The following is a 20152-nucleotide window of genomic DNA, read 5'->3' on the forward strand; positions in this document are numbered from 1 at the left end:
TTTTATTTCCTATGGGAATCTCAGCCTTCCTTTAAAATATTAAGATTTTAAAATTGTTCACCTATTATTTGATTACTAAGTGGAGGAGTAATGCTACTTGCCCATTTTAACTCAACTGAATTAAAAAATTAGTATGGCTTAATCATTGGTGTTACACAGTTCTCAGAATGAAACTTTTCTAATTCATAAAATGCCTTTCTGGTAGACACTTTATTCTTTCGTGTGTGTTTCATGGTTTAGTTTTATTTTATTCTCATTTGCTGAGAATGCTTGGCCTGATTTTTGTCCCAGGAGGGTGTAATTGAGAACTGACATGTCATATGAAGTTGCAAACAAATTTTATGAGTTGTAAAAACCAGTGCTTCATTTTTCCTTGGTAACTAATATGTTATTTGTAAGGAAGTATCCTAAAAGTTCAAAATGAATTGGCCTTTAAATTGCCTAGCATCTTTCAATTTCAGCAGTAATAACTGTCTCTTGAAAACAAAATTGCTTGCTCACTAAGAAGAATGAAGTTATTTTTAGATGATGAGAATGGTTCAGGCTTGTATATGCTGATCATTTTAACTCAACCTTACAGAAAAAAACCGTGTAAAAGCCATATACTTTTAAAGGTTTTAAAAAAATTAGTTATATTTTAGCTCATTTTTTATCAAGAAATTTATAGAACATCTTAAACGAAGTGCATTATGAAACACTGGGTTTATTAATTTGAGGCAGACACAGATGGAAAGGAAACGGACATATAATCACGTAATTATAGTATGGTAATACTGCTAGATGGTCCAACGTAACAACCCCCCCCCCCCCCCCCCAGAAAAGGCCATTTGATTGTATTTTAAAGGCTTCATAGAAGAGGTCACATTTGCATTATGACTTAAGCCTGGCTGGTGTGACTCCGTGGTTAAGCATTGACCCAAGAACCTAAAGGTCGCCAATTCTATTCCTGGTCAGGGCACATGCCTGGGTTGCAGGCTTAATCGCCAAAATGGGGTGTGCAGGAGGCAGCCAGTAGATGATGGTTCTCTTTCATCAGTGTTTCTATCTCTCTATCCCTCCCCCTTTTTCTCTGAAAATCAATAAAAACATATATAAAAAAAGACGTAAGTGTAAATAAAATAAGAATTTATTAAGTGCCATGTGGTTAGGAGTTTGGGGGGAGTATGTGTGTCTATGTTTGTGTGTGCGAATATTAGTAGGGAATGAGGATGGTAATAGCTATTTCATCACATAATTAATAGGAAACAAATGCTCTGTGCCCTGTTTAAAGTGGCCATTGTAATTTGTAGGCATAAGGAATGATTTTTTGGAATGGAAACAGTGCTGGTTCAATTCTCCCGGAAGCAGGCACAGAGATGGAGTTAGGATTGCAGTTTACTGGGGCATAACACCTGTAAGATGAAAACAGTGGGAGCAGGATTGGTTCAGAGCAGTCATCATAGTGTGAACCTGACTCGACAAAGTCCCTGCCAACCCAACAAGACCTTTGGAACTGAGATTGTTTGAGGAGTCTGCATTGGGTGAAAATGATGGTCTCTCTACACTGTAACCCAGGTGTTGGCTGTGGGCTTCCCTGAGAGGAGTATGTCTTTGGGAAGCTGAGGCAAACTCTAAAGAAGCTAACAGCTGGAGGCTGTCAACTAATCATATTTCTTGCAGCTGGGCAGTGTGTCCTTTGTTGAAGGGTAATGTAAGGAGTGGGGTACATTAGGTGTTTGCCACAAGAAGTCAACATGGGGTAGGCCTTGGAATGATACTTATTATTCATTCAGTTCATGTACTAGTAGTCAGTTAATAAATATCACTGGACACTTATTATGTGCTAGGAATAGTGCTGGGCATAGATAATGTAGCAAAGCAGATATGACCCTGTTCTCATGTAGGGCAAAGATCTGGAAGGAGAATATTCCACGCCAAAGAACCATTGGGTATAAAGCCTCTGTTATGGGCACTGGCTTGGCAAAAAAAGAAAGAAAGAAGGCCACTTTGGCTGCAGAGTTCTGAAAAAGAGAGGGAGAGGGAGGGAAAGAAGGTGAGAGAGGAGGACGGGAAATGAGGTCAGAGAGTTTGGCTACAGCCACTAGAGCCTTGCAAGGCACAATAAGGACTTTGGATTTTATTCTAACTGAAATGGGAGGAGGTCATTGGAGGGTTTTAACCAGAGGAGTGACACAATTTGACTTATGGTTGGAAAGTTTACTCCTGCTTACCAGTTTCCACATTTAATAGTAATAATGCAAATATGTCTTGACTTCTGACTTAATGTAGTAACTTGGAGGATTCTTTTACATTGCTGGCAGTGTTATAACATCTGCAAAGATACACACCAATTCCATTATCAGTTTAATTTTTAGTCTTCTCCCATATTTCTACAGTAACTCAATCAAAATTTTGTTTTAAAGTAACTACTCATTATACAATTAGCTATATTTTAATTTTCAGTTGATGGTACAGAATTTGTGTTTTTTGTTTTTGTTTTTACTATTTTTAACTCTGAGAAAAAGTAAACTTCTTTGTAGGAATTTTATTTAGGCATTTGAAACTCTTCGTGAGAATGGGTTGTGATCCTTTAAAGTTTAACTAGTCCCTCACTAGATCCATACCGCTCTCTAGTGTAGTGCAGGACAAAATTTAAAGATCCCAGGTTTCTTGCATATAGTAGAGACCTGCACATTGCTGATTGCCAGAGCTGCTATTTTTTTTCTTGGGATCAGAAGTTTGCTATCCTCCCATAGGAATCTTTATTTGAATATTGATTTGCCTAGTTAAGAATGATTTCAGTTATCAGTGACTCTAATTTAAGGCTTGTATTATTTATTGAAAATTAAGTTCCTGTCCTGAAAAGTATCTTCTCGTTGCTAAAGTTTGAACCATGGTTCCACCTTTTATTAGCCATGTGATTTAACCAAGTTTTTAAGACTCAAATTTCCTTCTTTGCAGAATGGGGAAGACCAGTAGTACTTGTTTTATTGGCCTATAACGAGATGGAAGTGAAATTATATAAAACTAGTGCCCCAGTGCACAGATTTGTGCACAGTGAAAGGAAATTAATTAGAAGGTGGCCAGCTGGGCAGGACTGGGCGAGTTGGGCCTGACACGCCCTGGAGCCAACCTCCCACGGTTCCTCCCTGGCTGGCTGGCTTGAAAGGGCATCTGTAGAGTGAGCGGGGTCCCTCCGGCAGGTGGGGATTGGACCCTAAACCAGCTCTCTGATATCCCTGGAGGGGTCCTGGATTGCGAGAGAGTGGTTCTTGGGTGACGACCCCGGAACGGGCTCCCCCCTCTCTGATTCTGGGGTGCATCACCCGAGAACTGCTGCTGCCAAGTCACCGCAGCTCAGCAGCTCCTGCATTGAGCGTCTGCCCCCTGGTGGTCAGTGCGCGTCATATCTACCAGCCAGTTGGACAGTCTGACGGTCGCTTAGAATGAATATCTATCTATCTATCTATCTATCTATCTATCTATCTATCTATCTATCTATCTATCTATATAGCATCCCATGACTGTTTTCACTGCTACTGTAAATGCAGTATTACTTTATTAGGAATGTATGGTAGTACAGATTCAGTTTGGATATTCATCTAAAGTCTGTAATTTGGCTTTAGCTCTGGTTTCAGCCTTTGATAGATTGAATAGCATAATAGCGACGTTAATGTCATTTCTGGAATCCTTGAATTTGTGTGTAAAAATACTTACCATTGTACGTATATAATACCCTAACAGCATCGGTTTAATAAATGAGGCATGTCACTGGATTTATCATTAAGCTCTCAGTTTTCACTTTTAATTACAGGTAAGCATTCTCCATGTAACTGAGAATGAGCATTTCCTTATAGGTTTTATGTATTGAAATTCTGTCAGAGAGTTGGAGTATAAATGTCTGTTATTAAAAGAGTAAAGTATTACATGTGCCAATGGTTGTAAAAACTGTTAATTTTATGTACAATAGTAAATATTTCCAAGATTCAATGACTTGATAAAGAGATTGATAGTTAACATAAATATTAACAGAAGGTTTTCGTATTTTTTTTGTGTGTTAAAAACCTGCTTAAACATTTCAATTAAATATGAAAGACAGTAGAGATTTAATTATATCTTGATTTTTTGTAGAATCTATAGAATTGTTTAATGTACTAGGATCAAGAAAACTTTAAATGTATTTATTTTCTAGTTATTTAAATTTATTTTAGCAACATGCCTCTCATGATAAGATTCTATTTGGGAATTTTTTACATTTATGGGTTGAATTAAAGTCAGAATTCAGAATATTTAAGAAGGGATAACACAAAATGATGTTTAATAATAGCTAAGAAAATATTGATTGAAATATAAAGATGAAAAAATATAAAAAATATTCAAAGAAGAAAATATTAGAGAAAAATGAGATATCTAGAACACAACTTTTTACTCCATCAAAATTACAGACTTTTACAAGAATGTTTTATACTTATTCTTATGGAGTTTTTAAATTAATTATTATTTATAGAAGAGGAAAAGCTTGATAACTTGGTGAAAACTTCAGCAATGTAAGCCAAAAAATGTCTTTCTCCCCATCTAATTCAGTTGGTATTGCACTGAATTCAGACTACATACTACATACTACAGAACTAACCTAGAAGTTGATAGCAGGTGAGAAATTGTGCACTCTACTGTCAAATTTAAAGTCAGCACCTAAGATCCTTCATAAAAATTTATAATGATAATTACTTTTAGTTTGAATTTATGTTAACTCTTATATTGCAGAAATTTATTCTACTGTAATGATATTTGGCTCCTGCTGTGTGATATGCTGAATTTTAATAATACAGAAAAGTAGTAAAATCTTTATCTTGTTTTCCTTCTACATGGCTGACATATTTGTCAATTTATCTAAAGTACACAGAATGTTTGGTAATTTTAGAAGAAAGGATTTTTTAATATCAAAATCTTGCATTCTCATTCCAAAATTTTTCATAGGCTAATTCCTATTTTAATTAATAATTCAGTAGATTGGACATTAAAAAAGAATTTGATTTTTTACAAGTTTCAGCATGAATAGTCAGAGCTATTGTCAAATATTTTTTCTTAACTAAGTAATGTATTGCATTAAGTTCACATTAAAGAAACCTGTAGTACCTTTCAACATAATTTGTATACAAAAATGCTACCATGAAAACATTTTCTATGCATTATTTCATTTTCCCCTTAGGTCACTGCATACATATATTTACTCTCATTTGTTTTATGAGATAAAGTTGTTGAAACTACTTAACTGTGAAATAGGAGTGATACATTAATAAAACAAAATTTTGCTCTTTTGTTTTTGTTTCAGTAGAACACTATGGTAACCACTTACAGATTCCATTACCAATAGATGAAACGGAATAGTGTTGACTGTATGTGGGGGATAGAGATCTTCAGGTTTAAAAGCAGTTGTGTAGTATCCAAATAAATAATGCTGGACAGCCTTGGCTGGTGTGGCTCGGTTGGAGTGCCTTCCTGTACACTGAAAAGTGGTGGGTACGATTCCCAGTTGAGGTGCATACAGCAACTTATCTCTGTTTCTCTCCCTCTCTCTCTAGAATCAATAAAATTCCTTAAAAAATAATGCTGGACACATTTTAACAATACAAAACTGGTTTAATTTAATTAACTATGGTCTGATATGGTGTGCATCCCACTCATGGTAAATGACAATGGTATTAACTGGCTGATGCTTCAGAGTGCTATTGTTTTTCTTCTACTTTCATTGGCCAAATGTATCAGGGCATTATCTAAGTCCTGGGTAACAGTTCTCAGGGGTTTTGCTTTAATCACATGTAGTATGTAGTCTATTTGTTGATATCAATTTAGTGAAATTTCTAAAATTTGTTTTTAGTGACTTTTAAGTGTGAAATTGTAATGATTTTGCCGTTTGCTGAAGCATAGAACAGATGAATTAGAAGGGTTTGTGTCTAGTTACAGTCAGCATTGATCATCATGACCTGTTATCGCATTCACCCTTTAATAAAGTAGCCTATGTTGGTAAAAGAAGGCAAGTGGAGAATGGAGAAAAAAGGATGGCAGTTCTTATGTAATGTGTAGAATATTTTGGAAGCTCCTACCATTACATAATGCTGTGTCAACTGTCTTAGACATAGAGCAATAATAAAAATGCCAGTTTACAACCACATTTTAACTTTTGGGATAAATGAAAGACCTGATGTATTTTCCCCCCTTTCATAGTTTAGTGTTTGCTTTTATAGATCCTTATTGGATTGAGTGATGAGAAAATAGAGGATTGTAACTCTAACAGTCTGTCTCCATTCAGTGTGCTGCCATTGCAAAGGTAACAGTTGAGGCCTTTTGTGAAAATGGTGATGGCAAGTGACCAATATAATAGGTTTATGTAGAAAACATGTCATGAAAATGTATTCAGTGAGAAATACATTAATAAATATTTTTTAAAAAGTCATGACTAAAACAAAAAAGTGTGATACATATCTTTGGACAATTAGGCTACACTGTAGGGGTATGGAATTAATTAGGAAGTTTTTCTGTTACCTGACTATAATATGCAGTTTTCAGTGTTGTTTTTTTTCCTGTTTTTTTTTTTTTCCTTAGGAATGACCAAACCCCTTACAAAATTGTTAATCAGGCGTCCTCAAACTTTTTAAACAGAGGGCCAGTTCACTGTCCCTCAGACCGTTGGAGGGCCGGAATATAGTTAAAAACAAAACAAAACTATGAACAAATTCCTATGCACACTGCACATATCTTATTTTGAAGTAAAAAGACAAAACGGGAACAAATACAGTATTTCTATTTGCATGTGGCCCGTGGGCCGTAGTTTGAGGACCCCTGCTGTTAATGTTCTCCATTTCTTCCTCTTCATCTCGTGCTACTCTCACCACTATTCCCAACAAGTTTCACTCCCATTGAACTTCTTTATTAGCTCCTGTGGACAATCTTAGATCTTTCCCCTGGTTCCTGGCCCATGCTTTTCCATTGTCTGGAGTACTCCAGGTCATTCTACCTTCACTTTTTCTGGTTTATTTCTCCTTATTTTTTAGTCTAATTTTTCTAGATCAAGCTAGAGGTCTCTCTCTGTAATTCAAACACACTCTGTCCTCCTATTATAGTACTTAGCACATTTCATTGTAATTTCTTATTATTCATTTCTTTAAATGAGCTTAAGATAGGTTTTATAGGAAAAGAAATGTCTTTAGTGAATAAGCACAAAATAAATGTTTTGAATGAATGGCTTCTGGTTCCAGTATTTACCAGCTTTTAAATTTAGGAAACATCCTATATAATAAAAGAGAAACATGTAAATTGATCATCCCTTTACTATGCTCACCAGCCAATTGAGTGCATATGCAAATTAACCTGACAAAGATGGCGGGTTAATTTGCATATACAGGTGCCAGCGGAGAGAAGAAGGGGGAGAGTCAGCAGCTTGGGGGGACGTGGCTCCCTTGGTTGCTGGGCGGATAGCAGAGCAGGAGAGCCAGAGGCTTGGGGGGCCGTGGCTCCCTCAGTCGCTTCCAGTGCGGGGAACACCAGGAATTATGGGAATAGTAGTTCTGATAGCAGCCCCAGGACCGGAAGTGGAAGCCCAGAGCACCGGGAGCACCAAGAATGCTGGAAATTGTAGTTCTGGTGGTAGACAGATCTCCTAGACCAGGGGTGGGCAACCTTTTTGTGAGTGTGTGCTAAAACCAGCAAAATCTCTGACTCAAAATTCTTCTGCGTGCCAACCCTAATTTTTTGAGAACATGTTACGCCCTACTTGATATCTCTTAAGGTGTATGTATGTGAAGAACCTTGAAGAAATAATAAAATTCATTCGAGCGACAAAAACACAGTATATGATGATGAAAAATACATTTATTTTTGAATGTATACATGTACACTGATAGTCCGACAGAAAACTTTATGATTCTGTTTGATATTATCAGTGGGACTTTTGCTGCTGCATCACTGATGACAGAGATTTTTACATCAGGTTTATATTTCATGACCTTCAGAGATATGTGCGAGCTACTACTTTCATCCGTCAGGCTACTCCTATTACGAGACTTAACAAAATTCATCACTGAGAACAAAGATTCACAAGCGTATGTGGATGAAACCAAAACACTGGTCGGATCTAGGAAGGCAGGGAGAGTTAAGGCAGAGGCATAGAAATTGATCTTCCCCTCTCTCGTCAATCCATGTCTATGGTCTTTAAGATAACTTGTTACGTAAAGGTACTTATTTATCTAAGATGCACCTACAGTGAATTTATCTAAAAAATAAAAAAGTCAATATTAAGAAAAAAAATTGTAAATGGGAGATTATAAGAGAGGGTTTCATGTGCCAGCAAAAGTTACTGGCGTGCCATATTTGGCACGCGTGCCAGGGGTTGCCCACCCCTGTCCTAGACACTAGAGCAGCGGTTCTCAGCCTGTGGGTCGTGACCCCTTTGGGGGTCAAACGACCCTTTCACAGGGGTCGCCTAAGACCATCGGAAAACACATATATAATTACATATTGTTTTTGTGATTAATCACTATGCTTTAATTATGTTCAATTTGTAACAATGAAATTGAGGGTCACCACAACATGGGGAACTGTATTAAAGGGTCGCGGCATTAGGAAGGTTTAGAACCGTTGCACTAGAGCAGTGGTCGGCAAACTCATTAGTCAACAGATCCAAATATCAACAGTACAACGATTGAAATTTCTTTTGAGAGCCAAATTTTTTAAACTTAAACTATATAGGTAGGTACATTGTTATTAACTTAATTAGGGTACTCCTAAGGCTTGGGAAGAACCACACTCAAGTAGCTAAAGAGCTGCATGTGGCTCGCGAGCCGCAGTTTGCTGACCACTGCACTAGAGCAAAGTGAGCCTGGAGCAAGTTCCTGTTGCGGTGGGGGATGGAGGGAAAGCAAAGGTGAGAGACATAAGTAAAATCAGAGTGTCTAGGAAAAATTAATGGGAAGCTATCCTAAAACTTCCAGGAAATCTCCACCAATGAAGCAAAGAAAAAAAATGCCTCTATTATTCTTTGAGCAACAAACCAAACTGTGTTGGGGGTCTCAAACAATTTGCTCATATGTTTGCAAAGACAGAAACTCCCAGATTGGACAGGGCTCCCCTGTGGGCTCCCAGATTGGAGAGGGTGCAGGTCAGGATGAGGGGTGCCCCTCCCCCCCTTCCCGGCCCACCCTGTGCACGAATCTTCATGCACCAGGCTCCTAGTTTAGTAAATATTTAAAGATTCCCTCCTTGTGCCCAGCCTGGTGGGGATGGGGAGAATAGGTGGCCCTGAGAGAAGGTTAAGTGAAAAGATAATGGTATTGAGTTTCGAAGGATGTGAATTTGGACTTGGTAGCTGGTAAAAACTAATTAAATTTTGATAGGAACTTTTCTCCTGTGTATTCTGGCACTGTTTTAGTAGAATTAAAAAGAAGCAAAAGATGTTAGACTATAATAAAATTTATATTGGGAAAATGTAAGCTTCATAAGTAATTAATTCTATATGAGAAAATCTAAGAAAAGTCTGAAATATGTAGATTCTTCATATTAATATTGACATTTATTGGCCAATTTATCTTATTTCACTTCATAGTAAAATGAAAAAACTGAAGAAATTTTAAGCACTAAGAAATTAACTGGGTATTGAAGAGTAAATAGAATCACATACAAAACACATAATATGCTTTATGGTGGCATTGTTCTGTTCTCTAATGATTCATTTAGTCTAGTGAAGGGTAACAATATGTTTTAGATATATTTGTCCTATGGTAAAACTTGTTTTAAGTTTTTACAAAATGTCGTTTTCTTTCAAAAAATTCAACTCAGGTAGAGGAAGATATTTCTTAGCTAAATAACATGAAAAAATATCTCAGACTTTCATCTGTGTAATAATCTCAATAAAACATCATCTACATACTGCATCATGAGTCCATTGTCTCAAGCAAAATCTCTTTCCATCTCCATTTTCCCTACCTTGGCCCACCACCACCTCTCCCCTACCCCACTTTCCCTCTGGCTATCACCACACTATTGTTTGTGCCTATATGCTGTATAGATATGTATATGCTTAATCCCTTCACCTTCTTTCACCCAGTCCACCAATCCTCTCCTCTGATAGCTGTCAGTCTGTTTCATGTATCCATGCCTCTGTTTCTGTTTTGTTCGTCAGTTGATTTTGTTTGTTAGATTCCACATATAGTAAGATCATATGGTATTTGTCTTTCTATGGCTGGTTTATTTTACGTAGCATAATAATCTCCAGGTTCATCCATGCTGTTGCAAAAAGTAAGATTTCCTTTTTTTTCTTTCTCTGACAACCAAGTAGTATTTCATTGTGTAAATGTACCACATCTTTTTTATCCACTCATCTACTGATGGGAACTTGGGTTGTTTACAGATCTTGGATATTATAAGTAATTCTTTAGTGAACATAGTTTGCATATATTCTTTTGAATTATTGTTTTGGGTTTCTTTGAATAAGTTCTCAAAAGTTGGATTGGTGGATCAAAGGGAATTCCATTTTTAATTTTTTGATTTAACTTCAATTTCTTTCCACAGTGATTGCACCAATCTTTCATTCCCTTCAACAGTACATAGGGTTCCCTTTTCTCCACATCCTCGCCAACACTTGCTTGTTGGTTTATTGAAGGTATCCATTAAGACTTCTGAGGCTAGATTATAAGAAATTTTACAGCTTCTGCTTAAGTCACTTAGAATATTTGCTCTGGGTGAAACTTCCCACCATGTAAGAAATCCAGTGTCTCTGAGACCCTCATGTTGTGAGGAAGCCCAACCTAGCCACATAGATGAAGGAAGGAAGGAAACATGGAAATACACACACACACCCGTGTGACCCCCAAGTGTTCCAGTCATCCAGGCTGAGGTATCTGACATGTGAGTGATGAAAACCATCCTGGATCTTTAGCTTAGTTAAGACTTCAGATGACTGCAGCCCCAGTCACCATGTGAATGCAGCTGCATGAGAGAGACCCCGTCAAGAACCACCAGATGAGTTTAGAAAATCTACAGAACTGTAAGAGATAAAAATAGATTGTTGTTTTAAACCACTAAGTTTTGGAGCAGTTCCACAGCAATAAATAATTGGAATAGAGTCTGTTAACTAAAATTTGTTTGAAATGTTTTTTATTATGGCCAATAAGGGCCAAGATATTTTACTCATCCACTTTCCTCAGTGACAGTATTTTGGGACAAAAGATACTCATGTAAATTTTTTAGCTAGAATTGCTAAAAAAGAGTAATTCTAAGGTTCAGAACCAAAACTCAGCCAGATCCAACCTGGAGCATTTAGGAGTTCAAGGAAGCTTTAAAGAGCTATGAATCACACCTCCGGGACCCATCAGTAATATGGGACCCAGTTTGAATTCCAAGTATTTTCTATTTACAGTTATATAAAAGAATAAAACAAGACATGAGACTTAAAAGGAATCTAATTATCTTTTTTCCCCCCTAATTTAAATCGTATTTTTGTGGGTTCAATTTGAGTCAATACTTCCTAAAGTTAGGCTTTAGGCAGAAGGGTGGGATTTGTATCAGATTAACATAATTTTTAAGTACCTTTATACCTTCCAGGACAAGAAAATGTGAATCCACTGATGTCAGAGACTCTAGTGCTTCTTGATTACTAACTCTTTGACCTCAAGTTCACTGAAGATTAGTATATTAGGCATAATGCATTCAAGCTCATTTTCTAAGTTATCTTTCATGTTTTGTCAACTGCCAGCTGGACTTCGAGCATTTTGGGGGAAATGTGGTTAAAATAGTCATAATTATCAACTGCCTGAAGTGCTTACCTGTTATTTTAAAGATTATTAATAAGGTCACATTTAATGTGTTTGGGAGCTTTCATATGATTGCAAAATGATCACATCTTATATTTTCATTTATTTCCCTATCCATGTATACATTAATGTACTTTCATATCATATTTCAGAACAAAGCTATTGCTTATAGTCTAATATTAATATAGCATGTAACTTTTGTTAGTTAAATGTTATGATACCTAATATTGGACACAAATACTTGGTTTAGCTAATTCATCTTAAATGCATATGAATTAAACAGTAGCATTATAAATATAATAAAATATAATGTAGAACTAGTAAATGTTTGAAGTATGCTAGTTATGATTTGTAAATATTATAGCCAAGGCACCCTTGAAATAACTTCCAAAAACCAAAGATGAATTTGAAAACCTTTTCACATTTTGCACTTAATAAACTAATTTATAGATTATTGTTTTATTTAAAATTAAAAACAAATTCCAATTTTTCTCCAACCATTCTAACTAAACCTTAATAACCTTAATAAGTAGGCACTGCTTTAAAAATGACACAATCCACCAGTCATTTGGTAAGACTAGCATAATCATAAATTTCCCATCCATGCTTTTTCCAAAAATACTAACCCATATTGTTCTCCCTGGACCTGTTGTAGGGATGACTAATCCAACTGCTGAGGTCTCCCTTTATGTGTTTGATGGAACACTTGGCTTGCTGGACTACAGCTGTGTGTTTATGTGCAGTGCACACCTGCAGGGCCTGACAAATAGCTGTAGTATGCAGAGGATACAAAATTACCCTGGCAGTGCTGCAAATAAGGAAGTTTCTGTTTTGAAGTCCATATGTGTGTGTGCCTGAGATGCCAGCTGGTGTATTTATGTTGCATGCACAGATGTAAAACTGCCAACTGATTTTATACCAAATAAAGTCTAATCTTTTTATATGTACTTTGGGTCAAAGTTATGAAGTGGTACATAAGAATGTTCTCACAACTTAGGTCTTTAAAATAAAAGGTGCTATTAAAACATAAACTCATGATACGACTAGGAAAGAGGATAGTGACATAGATGGTATTTTGTAACTATCATCTTTTTGTGGAAGAACGTTACTATTACTATATCATTCAATATATAAATAAAGGCTTGATTTATTACAATCATTAATGATATATATCCTCTTTTGTGGCTGGAGTCAGTCAGGTCTGTGTTTAATCCAATATTGAATACTGAAATGTGAAAGCCAAATTTATATGATTACTTAATTGAAGGATTTGGCTTTTCTATTTTTTTCAGTATACTTAATTTTAACAAGTTGAAATGATAGTGCATTTTGACCAATGCACTTCAATTTGTTCTGAAAGAAATAGCAGTATTTACAAAGGTAGTATTTTCCAAAACTGGAAATTTAAACACCAACTTAAAAATAGTAGAAAAGCCCCTTTATTCAAAACAACCTTTGAAAGAGGCAGTTTTTTGTTTTGTTTTATGTCCCTTCTAACCAATGAAGAAACCCATTTTACTTAATGTGTCCACCTTAAACAAGAATAATCATTTGATAATTGGAAAATTGATCTTCAAATTAATACTTGCAAGTTAGACTTCTCATATATGTTACTTAACTGCAGACTTATTTTAGAATTCTTTTTGATAATGTTTGATATAGTAGTCATTTTTTCAAGAATCATCATAGCTTTTGAATTTTTAAAAAGTTAATTTTTAGTATTAATGGACATGTTTTAGTTTAACTGTTTTAAAAAATACTGACTTTTATACTATGTTTTAAATACGTGTACATATTAAGAACTTTTAGACATTGCATAAGGAGAAGTTATTATCTGAGTGGTTAAGTGTGTTTTAGCGTTACCTATGATTTTTTAATGACCTGTACTGGTTTATAAATATTTGAAAATGGAGAGAAGGGGTTCAAAGGCTTGTCCAAAATCATAGTGATTTTAATTAGGAAAATTTAATGATGCTATAAATTAATGCTATCCAATTTTGCATTTGAAACATGCTAAATGTGTGCTTCACATATGTACATCTAAATGTATTAATTGATTCTTCTGCTGTCATTGATGTAAGTTATAAGTTTGTTTTGACAATATTTGTAGCATTGTCTTATCACAGTTTATTATTTGATTATATTTGTGCTAATGTTTTATTGGCCTTACTAATTATTAATTTTCATTGTTGATAACATTGAACTTGTAAATACTTTAAATAATGTCTTTATTTTTATTAAGTAGCACCTTTCTTTTTCTTTAATAGTAGGCATTATTTCCTCATAAAAGGATGTTTATTTGCTATTATTTCTGGTATAATTTTACTTGAAATTTTATTATCATCCGATTTCAACAAATGTGGGAAGGCCTTGAACTTTTAGCACTGTTCCTAGCCTTAAAAGTATGAATTTGATTGGGTCAGCCTTCTCAATTCATGAAGACAGCTGACTTGGAATAGATTTTATATAATGAGTTGGAAAGGTGGAATAGAATCCACATCTCTGAATGACTAACTTGAGGGGTAGAATGCTTCTGGCAAATATGCGATTAAGCACACATCAGAAGTACATCCAGAGACCAGAAAATTCCAAAAAAGTCAGAGCAGAAAGGCAGCATAGCAGAATTGAATGAGCTCTTCATCAGGAGACAGACTCACAGTTGTGTGACATTAGGCTAGTTTCCTGGAGCTTTAGTTTTTCCACCAAAGACGGGGAATCATATTTTTAGTTTAATAAAGTTGATTTGGGTTTTAATAAGATAATAGACATAAAACTTTCTAGGTTTAGAATGTGGACCATGTAGTAGGTATTCAATAAATGTTGACTATAGTATTTTTTTATAGCAGCAGCAGTAGTAGCAGTTTGAAATAAATTAATGACATAGGAAATAGATACTATACAAGTAAAATTATTACAAAAGAGTAGAAACAGCAATTGTTGCCTTCCTTTTTTAAAAAAATCAAAGAATATTTTAAGGAAAAGTGCAAACCTCAAATTTTTACAGCTACAAGACAGAACCTTTTATTACTCATTTGAGAGATTATGTTCCATACATTACTTGGTTATTTAGTGCCAGGGCCAACTTCTTTTTAGTAGGGTATCACTTCAAACACTGCTGCCGCCACTGCAGGTTGCAAGCACATGATTGAAGGCTTCTAGTTCTCAGCTCATGCCCAGATGTCTTTCAATAACGATAGCCAGTAATTTCTTCAAATTGCTCACTTTATCAGCAGCACATGTCATCAATCCTGAAGTGGTTGCTCAAGTCAAACTGCAGAATCTTTAGCTTACAGACGCAGCTGCAAACAGGTGAACAGGCAGAAAGTAATTTGTGCAGCTTGGTGGCTGTCAGACGAAAGACAGACAATCTGTGTTTAAAACAGATTGCAGGCCCTGTATGGGCCAGACAAAAGGGATTTCTCCAACTGCAAATAATTCCAAGGTTAACATATTTTCCTTTCTGCCATTAGGTGATTTGTTAAAATTGGAAACAATGAACATTATAAATCTACACAGAAACTGGAGACAAGATGAAAGAGAAAATCAGATCACTAAATAGGTTTACATTTGTCTTTCCAAAGAAGTACAACTGGCATTCATAAAAGCGATTTTCTCACAAATTAAGCCAAGTTATAAAATAATTCTTTGAAACTTAAAAGATTATAAATGTTTCAAGTTGCATTAAGAATTACTGATATTAAAAAACAATGAAGCCTGAACTATTACAGTCTTTATAATAAATACTTTGTTTTTTTGGAGTTAATTTGTGAATATTATAATATGTTTTTTTCAAATATTATTTAGTATTTCCCTTGAAGTTTTATTAATGTACATTTTAAAAATAACGTATGCCAGATACATCACACTTTTCTGCACATAAAGATCTGTCATGGTATAGCACAAAAATTCTTATGGAGAAAAGAATTTTTGATGACTTACACATTTAAAAAAGTTATCCTCACATTTTATTTTCCTGGGAGCTACTAGAACCTGACCTGAAAGACATCTTAGTCTATGTATAATATAGTCACATTTTAGAAGGTTGTTCCTCAGTGCATTAAAAATGTTCAGCAGGCCCAGTTGGTTGGAGTCTTGTCCTGTACATCTAGCTTGTGGGTTTGATCCCTGGTCAGGGCGAGAACAGGAGGCAATTGATCGATGTTTCTCTCTCACATCAATATTTCTCTATTTCTTGCTCTCTCGCTCTCTGTCTCTCTCAAGTCAATAAACATATCCTCTGATGAAGATTAAAAAAATATATATTTTTATTGGTTTCAGAGAGGAAGGGAAAGGGAGAGAGAGATAGAAACATCAATGATGAGAGAGAATCATGGATCTGCCGCCTCCTGCACACCCGGCAAGGGATGGACCCTGCAACCTGGGCATGTGTCCTGATCGGGAATGGGGAATTGAACTGTGATCTCCTGGTTCATCGGTTGATGCTCAACTACTGAACCATGCCAGCCAGGCTTGTCTGTAATCTTTATATTGATAGACTATGATATGAGATTATAAATCAGCCGCATATTATTTGTCAATATGAGTCCAATATGAGTCCACTAAAATAAACAGGAATTAGTACTCTATTACATTATTTTTATGGGTACTTCATCATGGAAGATTGCCGGAGAAGACATGCACAGACATGTTTATATATTTAAAATATGTGTACATGTAAAAATTAAAATATATGTACGTGTGTGTAGCACATGAGAAGTGAAAGATTAATCCTTCATTGTAATTACCTACTGGAGCTTATGTTTGTCATATAGAGAACAACCATACATGAATGTGGCTGGTTGATTTTCTCTCATTCTTTGGGTGTCATGTGTTTTCTCTGATGTTTCACAATCACTTTAATGTTGTGATTGTTTTTACTGGGTACTTTGTCTTTGTTACATAGTGTGTAAGAACATAGTCTTCAATGACAAACAGAGAGTCAAGTCCCAGTTTGGTCATATTGTGTGACCTTGCCTTGGACAAGTTAACCTCTCAGGTCCTCAGTTTTTCAGTGATGATATTACTATTTATCTGACTCATGTTGTTTTTATGATATTTCAGGAAAGATAATATGTATAAAGCATTGTACATAATGTCTTGCACATATTTAAAGCTTCAATAAATAAACCATAGCTATTTGCTTTCATAATCTAAATATCTGAGGAGAGGTCATATGTTTTTCTTGCTTCTAGCTGCTACCTAAGCATTTGTCACCAAGCCCTGAACACTGTAAGGACTTGGTGATTAATCAGAATGAATTTATAATTGGGTCTCTAAATTTCAGAGTCTACTTTGCTGATACTCTTTAGTGATAACAATCCTTCTTTGCCAAAATACCTTGACTTTAGAAACTAGAACAATTCTGATTTATATTTTAAGTAGACAAAATGAAGGGATATGAGTATTTTAATTTTCTTATTTCAGTTTACTTAACATGAAGAAATTATTACTGATTATTGTTATTTTTCAGATATTGATTTTTCAGCTTTATTGAGGTATAATTTACAAAATTATAAGATTTAACATATTGTGTGTATATTGTGAAATGATTAGTTTACACACTCACCATGCATTTTTATATATATTTGGTGAGAACATTTAAATTCTATTCTTAGCATATTTCAATTATACAATATAGTGTTATCAACTATAGTTACAATGTAATATATTAGATCCTCAGACCTTGTTCATATTATAGCTGACACTTTGTACTTTTTTACCAACTTCTATTTCTCCCACCCTTGGAAACCATTTTTTTCACTCTGGTTTTGAGTTTGACTTCTTTAAGATTTCACACAGAAGTGATACCACGTAGTTTTTCTCTTTTCCTGTCTGGCTTCAGTCCCTTAGCTAAATGCTCTCAGGGTCCATCCTTTGTCACAAGCAGCAGGATTTCCTTCTTCCTCGTGGCTGAATGATAACCCATTGTGTGCGCGCACGTGTGTGTATGTGTAATAACTCTGAATATCTCAACACTTAAAAACGTTGATTTTGCATAGTTGGGCCTAAGTAAATGTTCATTAATTGATGCTAGCTATTAGTCTTAGATTATTGAATGAAGGTACCAGCAAGGGGCAGCATGGCACTTTTGCCTTGCAAACTGTCATTTATTTTTCACTTACTCATCTATAATATTACAGTCTGTTAAAATAGATATTATAGTATTTTACGATATTACGGAGCCATAATTTATAAATATGGCAAATCTAATTTTTAAATTTGATTTCCTTCAATCTTTATTACTTTTTATCAGTTGTACTTAAATTTTAGATCTCAGTTACAAAAATATCATACCACATTTTTATCATCACTCTTTGTAAATTTTGCCTTCATCACTGTTTCATGAAGTTTTGTCAATGGCTAGAAAACTTACGCCTTGAAAATATTTCAGGGTCTGGCAGATATAAGGTTGATCAAATTTTATTAATAATTTGAACCTACTTCTAGTCCCTCTAATAGGTGAAAATTAGCTTTTTGCCAGTGTGGTTGCAGTAATTTTTTAATTGTAGGTTGCTCAGGAGAGAAACAGACATGAAGGCATTTCATCTAGGCTTCTGTTTTATTCCCTTAGAATGATGTGTTCAGCTGGTTTTCAACTATTAATGCACAAGTTTTGTTCAAGAATTGTGTGTTTGAATTTGTATTCCAAATATAGTTCGTACACATACATATGTTACATGTTTATTAAGAAAGTTAGATCACCATCTTAAAAAGATTTTTTCATTTAAGTGGTTGAATAAAATCAGTATGTTATTTAGGGCAGGGGAAAAAAAATAAGGCACTCAGGCAGGTTGCTGACTGCAGTCCAAATGGCTGATCAGAGAGTCTTTATATGCATTGGTAATGTGTTGTGCAATATAAGCTGAAATATATTACACAAGGGAGGAAAACGGAATAGGTTACATACGCTGTTCCTAAGTGCAATGAATATAAAACTCCATTACTCACTTTAGGCAGGTGCTTTTTATATGAGGCTTTAAAGAAATATAAAACTGCTGGTGAAATGATTGGTTTGTACAGACACCACTTAGCTTCTAGTGTTTTGACCAGATAAAGAGGCCAAAAGTATTCTTGCAAACATTTCTTGAATGATTCAGGGATTGAAGGTTAATATTCTCTTGGTGTAATAACCTGTCAGTATAAGTATTGTATAGTATATGAGACTTGTCTCTGACTTAGTTTGAAAAATTATTTTCAGTGACACAGGAATAATTTTTAGTTTTCCTTCCGTAATGGTAAACGCCACTTTTGGAATGTAAAACAACTCTTTAGGATAGCTTTGCGTTTAGTTGAACATTATGAAGAATTAAAAAGTAGATTAGTCCATAAAGATTTACAGTGATCCCACCTACATGTACAAGTGCCTATATTTCTCTTCCTTTCAACTCTTGGAATAGCACCTGCTGTAGTTTAAACACTGAACATTCTTCCACAAATGAATTTTCATAAACATGAAATAAAAGGAAGATTGAAAGGGTAATAAATAGGTATTGTTCAAGTTTGTTTTATGTTTTAAATATGTGAGCCAATGGGTTTTTAGATTGATTTTCTTTCTCTTTCTCTCTCTGTATTATTGAGGTGGAATTCACATAACATACAATTAACAATTTTAAAGTGTATAATTCAGTGCTATTTAGTCTATTTACAATGTGGTGTAACTGCCAACTCTTTCTGGTTTGAAAACCTTTTTATCACTCCATAAAAATGCCCCATACCCTTTAAGTAATCACTCCATTCCCTCCTTTGCCCCATCCCCTCCCTAGTAACTGCTAATCTGCTTTCTGTTTCTATATGGATTTGCCTATTCTGAACATGCCATATAAAACCTGTCATGTAATAGGGGATGTTTTGGGATTGGCTCTTTTTCTCTCAGCGCAGTTCTCTGGAGAGCTCTCTAAGTTGTTGTGTGTATTAATAGTTTATTTTTATTATTTTGTTTTTAAGTCAAGGAACTTTGCTTTGCCCTGGATTCTGAGGTTTTTTCTTCTGTTTTATTTCCCCCTGAATGTTTGTAGTTTTAGATTTATATTTCAGTCCATGATGTATTTTTTAAAATAAGATGTTAGGTTAAAGTTCTTTTTTTTTTTTTTTTTGCCTATTGATGTCCACCTTTTGCAGCATTATTTGTTGAAAAGGCTATCTTTCATTGAATTGCATTTGTAGTTTTGTCAAAAATTATTTGGTATATCTAAGTGTCTTTATCTGGGTTCTCCATTCTGTCCCCCGATTACTGTAGCTGTATAAGAAGTCTTGAAATTAGGTGAACTTATTTCTCTGACTTTCATCTTTTTTGGAATTGTTCTTAGTGATTCCAATTCCTTTGCCTTTTCATAAAATATTTTAGAAAAATTGTTTATAATTACACAAAA

At 35.0% G+C, this 20152-nt stretch overlaps 1 protein-coding gene across 25 annotated transcripts in view; it reads left to right on the forward strand.

The window, feature by feature from the left end:
- VPS13B (vacuolar protein sorting 13 homolog B) overlaps positions 1 to 20152 on the forward strand; it is a 613015-nt gene that overhangs the window by 108143 nt on the left and 484720 nt on the right. The window contains exon 18 of one of the 25 annotated variants that reach the window (XM_036337876.1): positions 12439 to 13011. The exons of 23 other annotated variants lie outside the window; for them this stretch is intronic. In XM_036337876.1, the coding sequence (XP_036193769.1) occupies positions 12439 to 12641 (203 nt within the window). In that variant the 3' untranslated portion in view covers positions 12642 to 13011. Of the gene's footprint in view, positions 1 to 4563; positions 4632 to 12438; positions 13012 to 20152 lie in introns of those variants that run through there. One more of the 25 variants, XM_036337877.1, reaches the window with a different exon arrangement.

This window comes from Myotis myotis, unplaced genomic scaffold, assembly GCF_014108235.1.
Source record: "Myotis myotis isolate mMyoMyo1 unplaced genomic scaffold, mMyoMyo1.p scaffold_m19_p_16, whole genome shotgun sequence".
Classification (NCBI taxonomy): Eukaryota; Metazoa; Chordata; class Mammalia; order Chiroptera; family Vespertilionidae; genus Myotis; species Myotis myotis.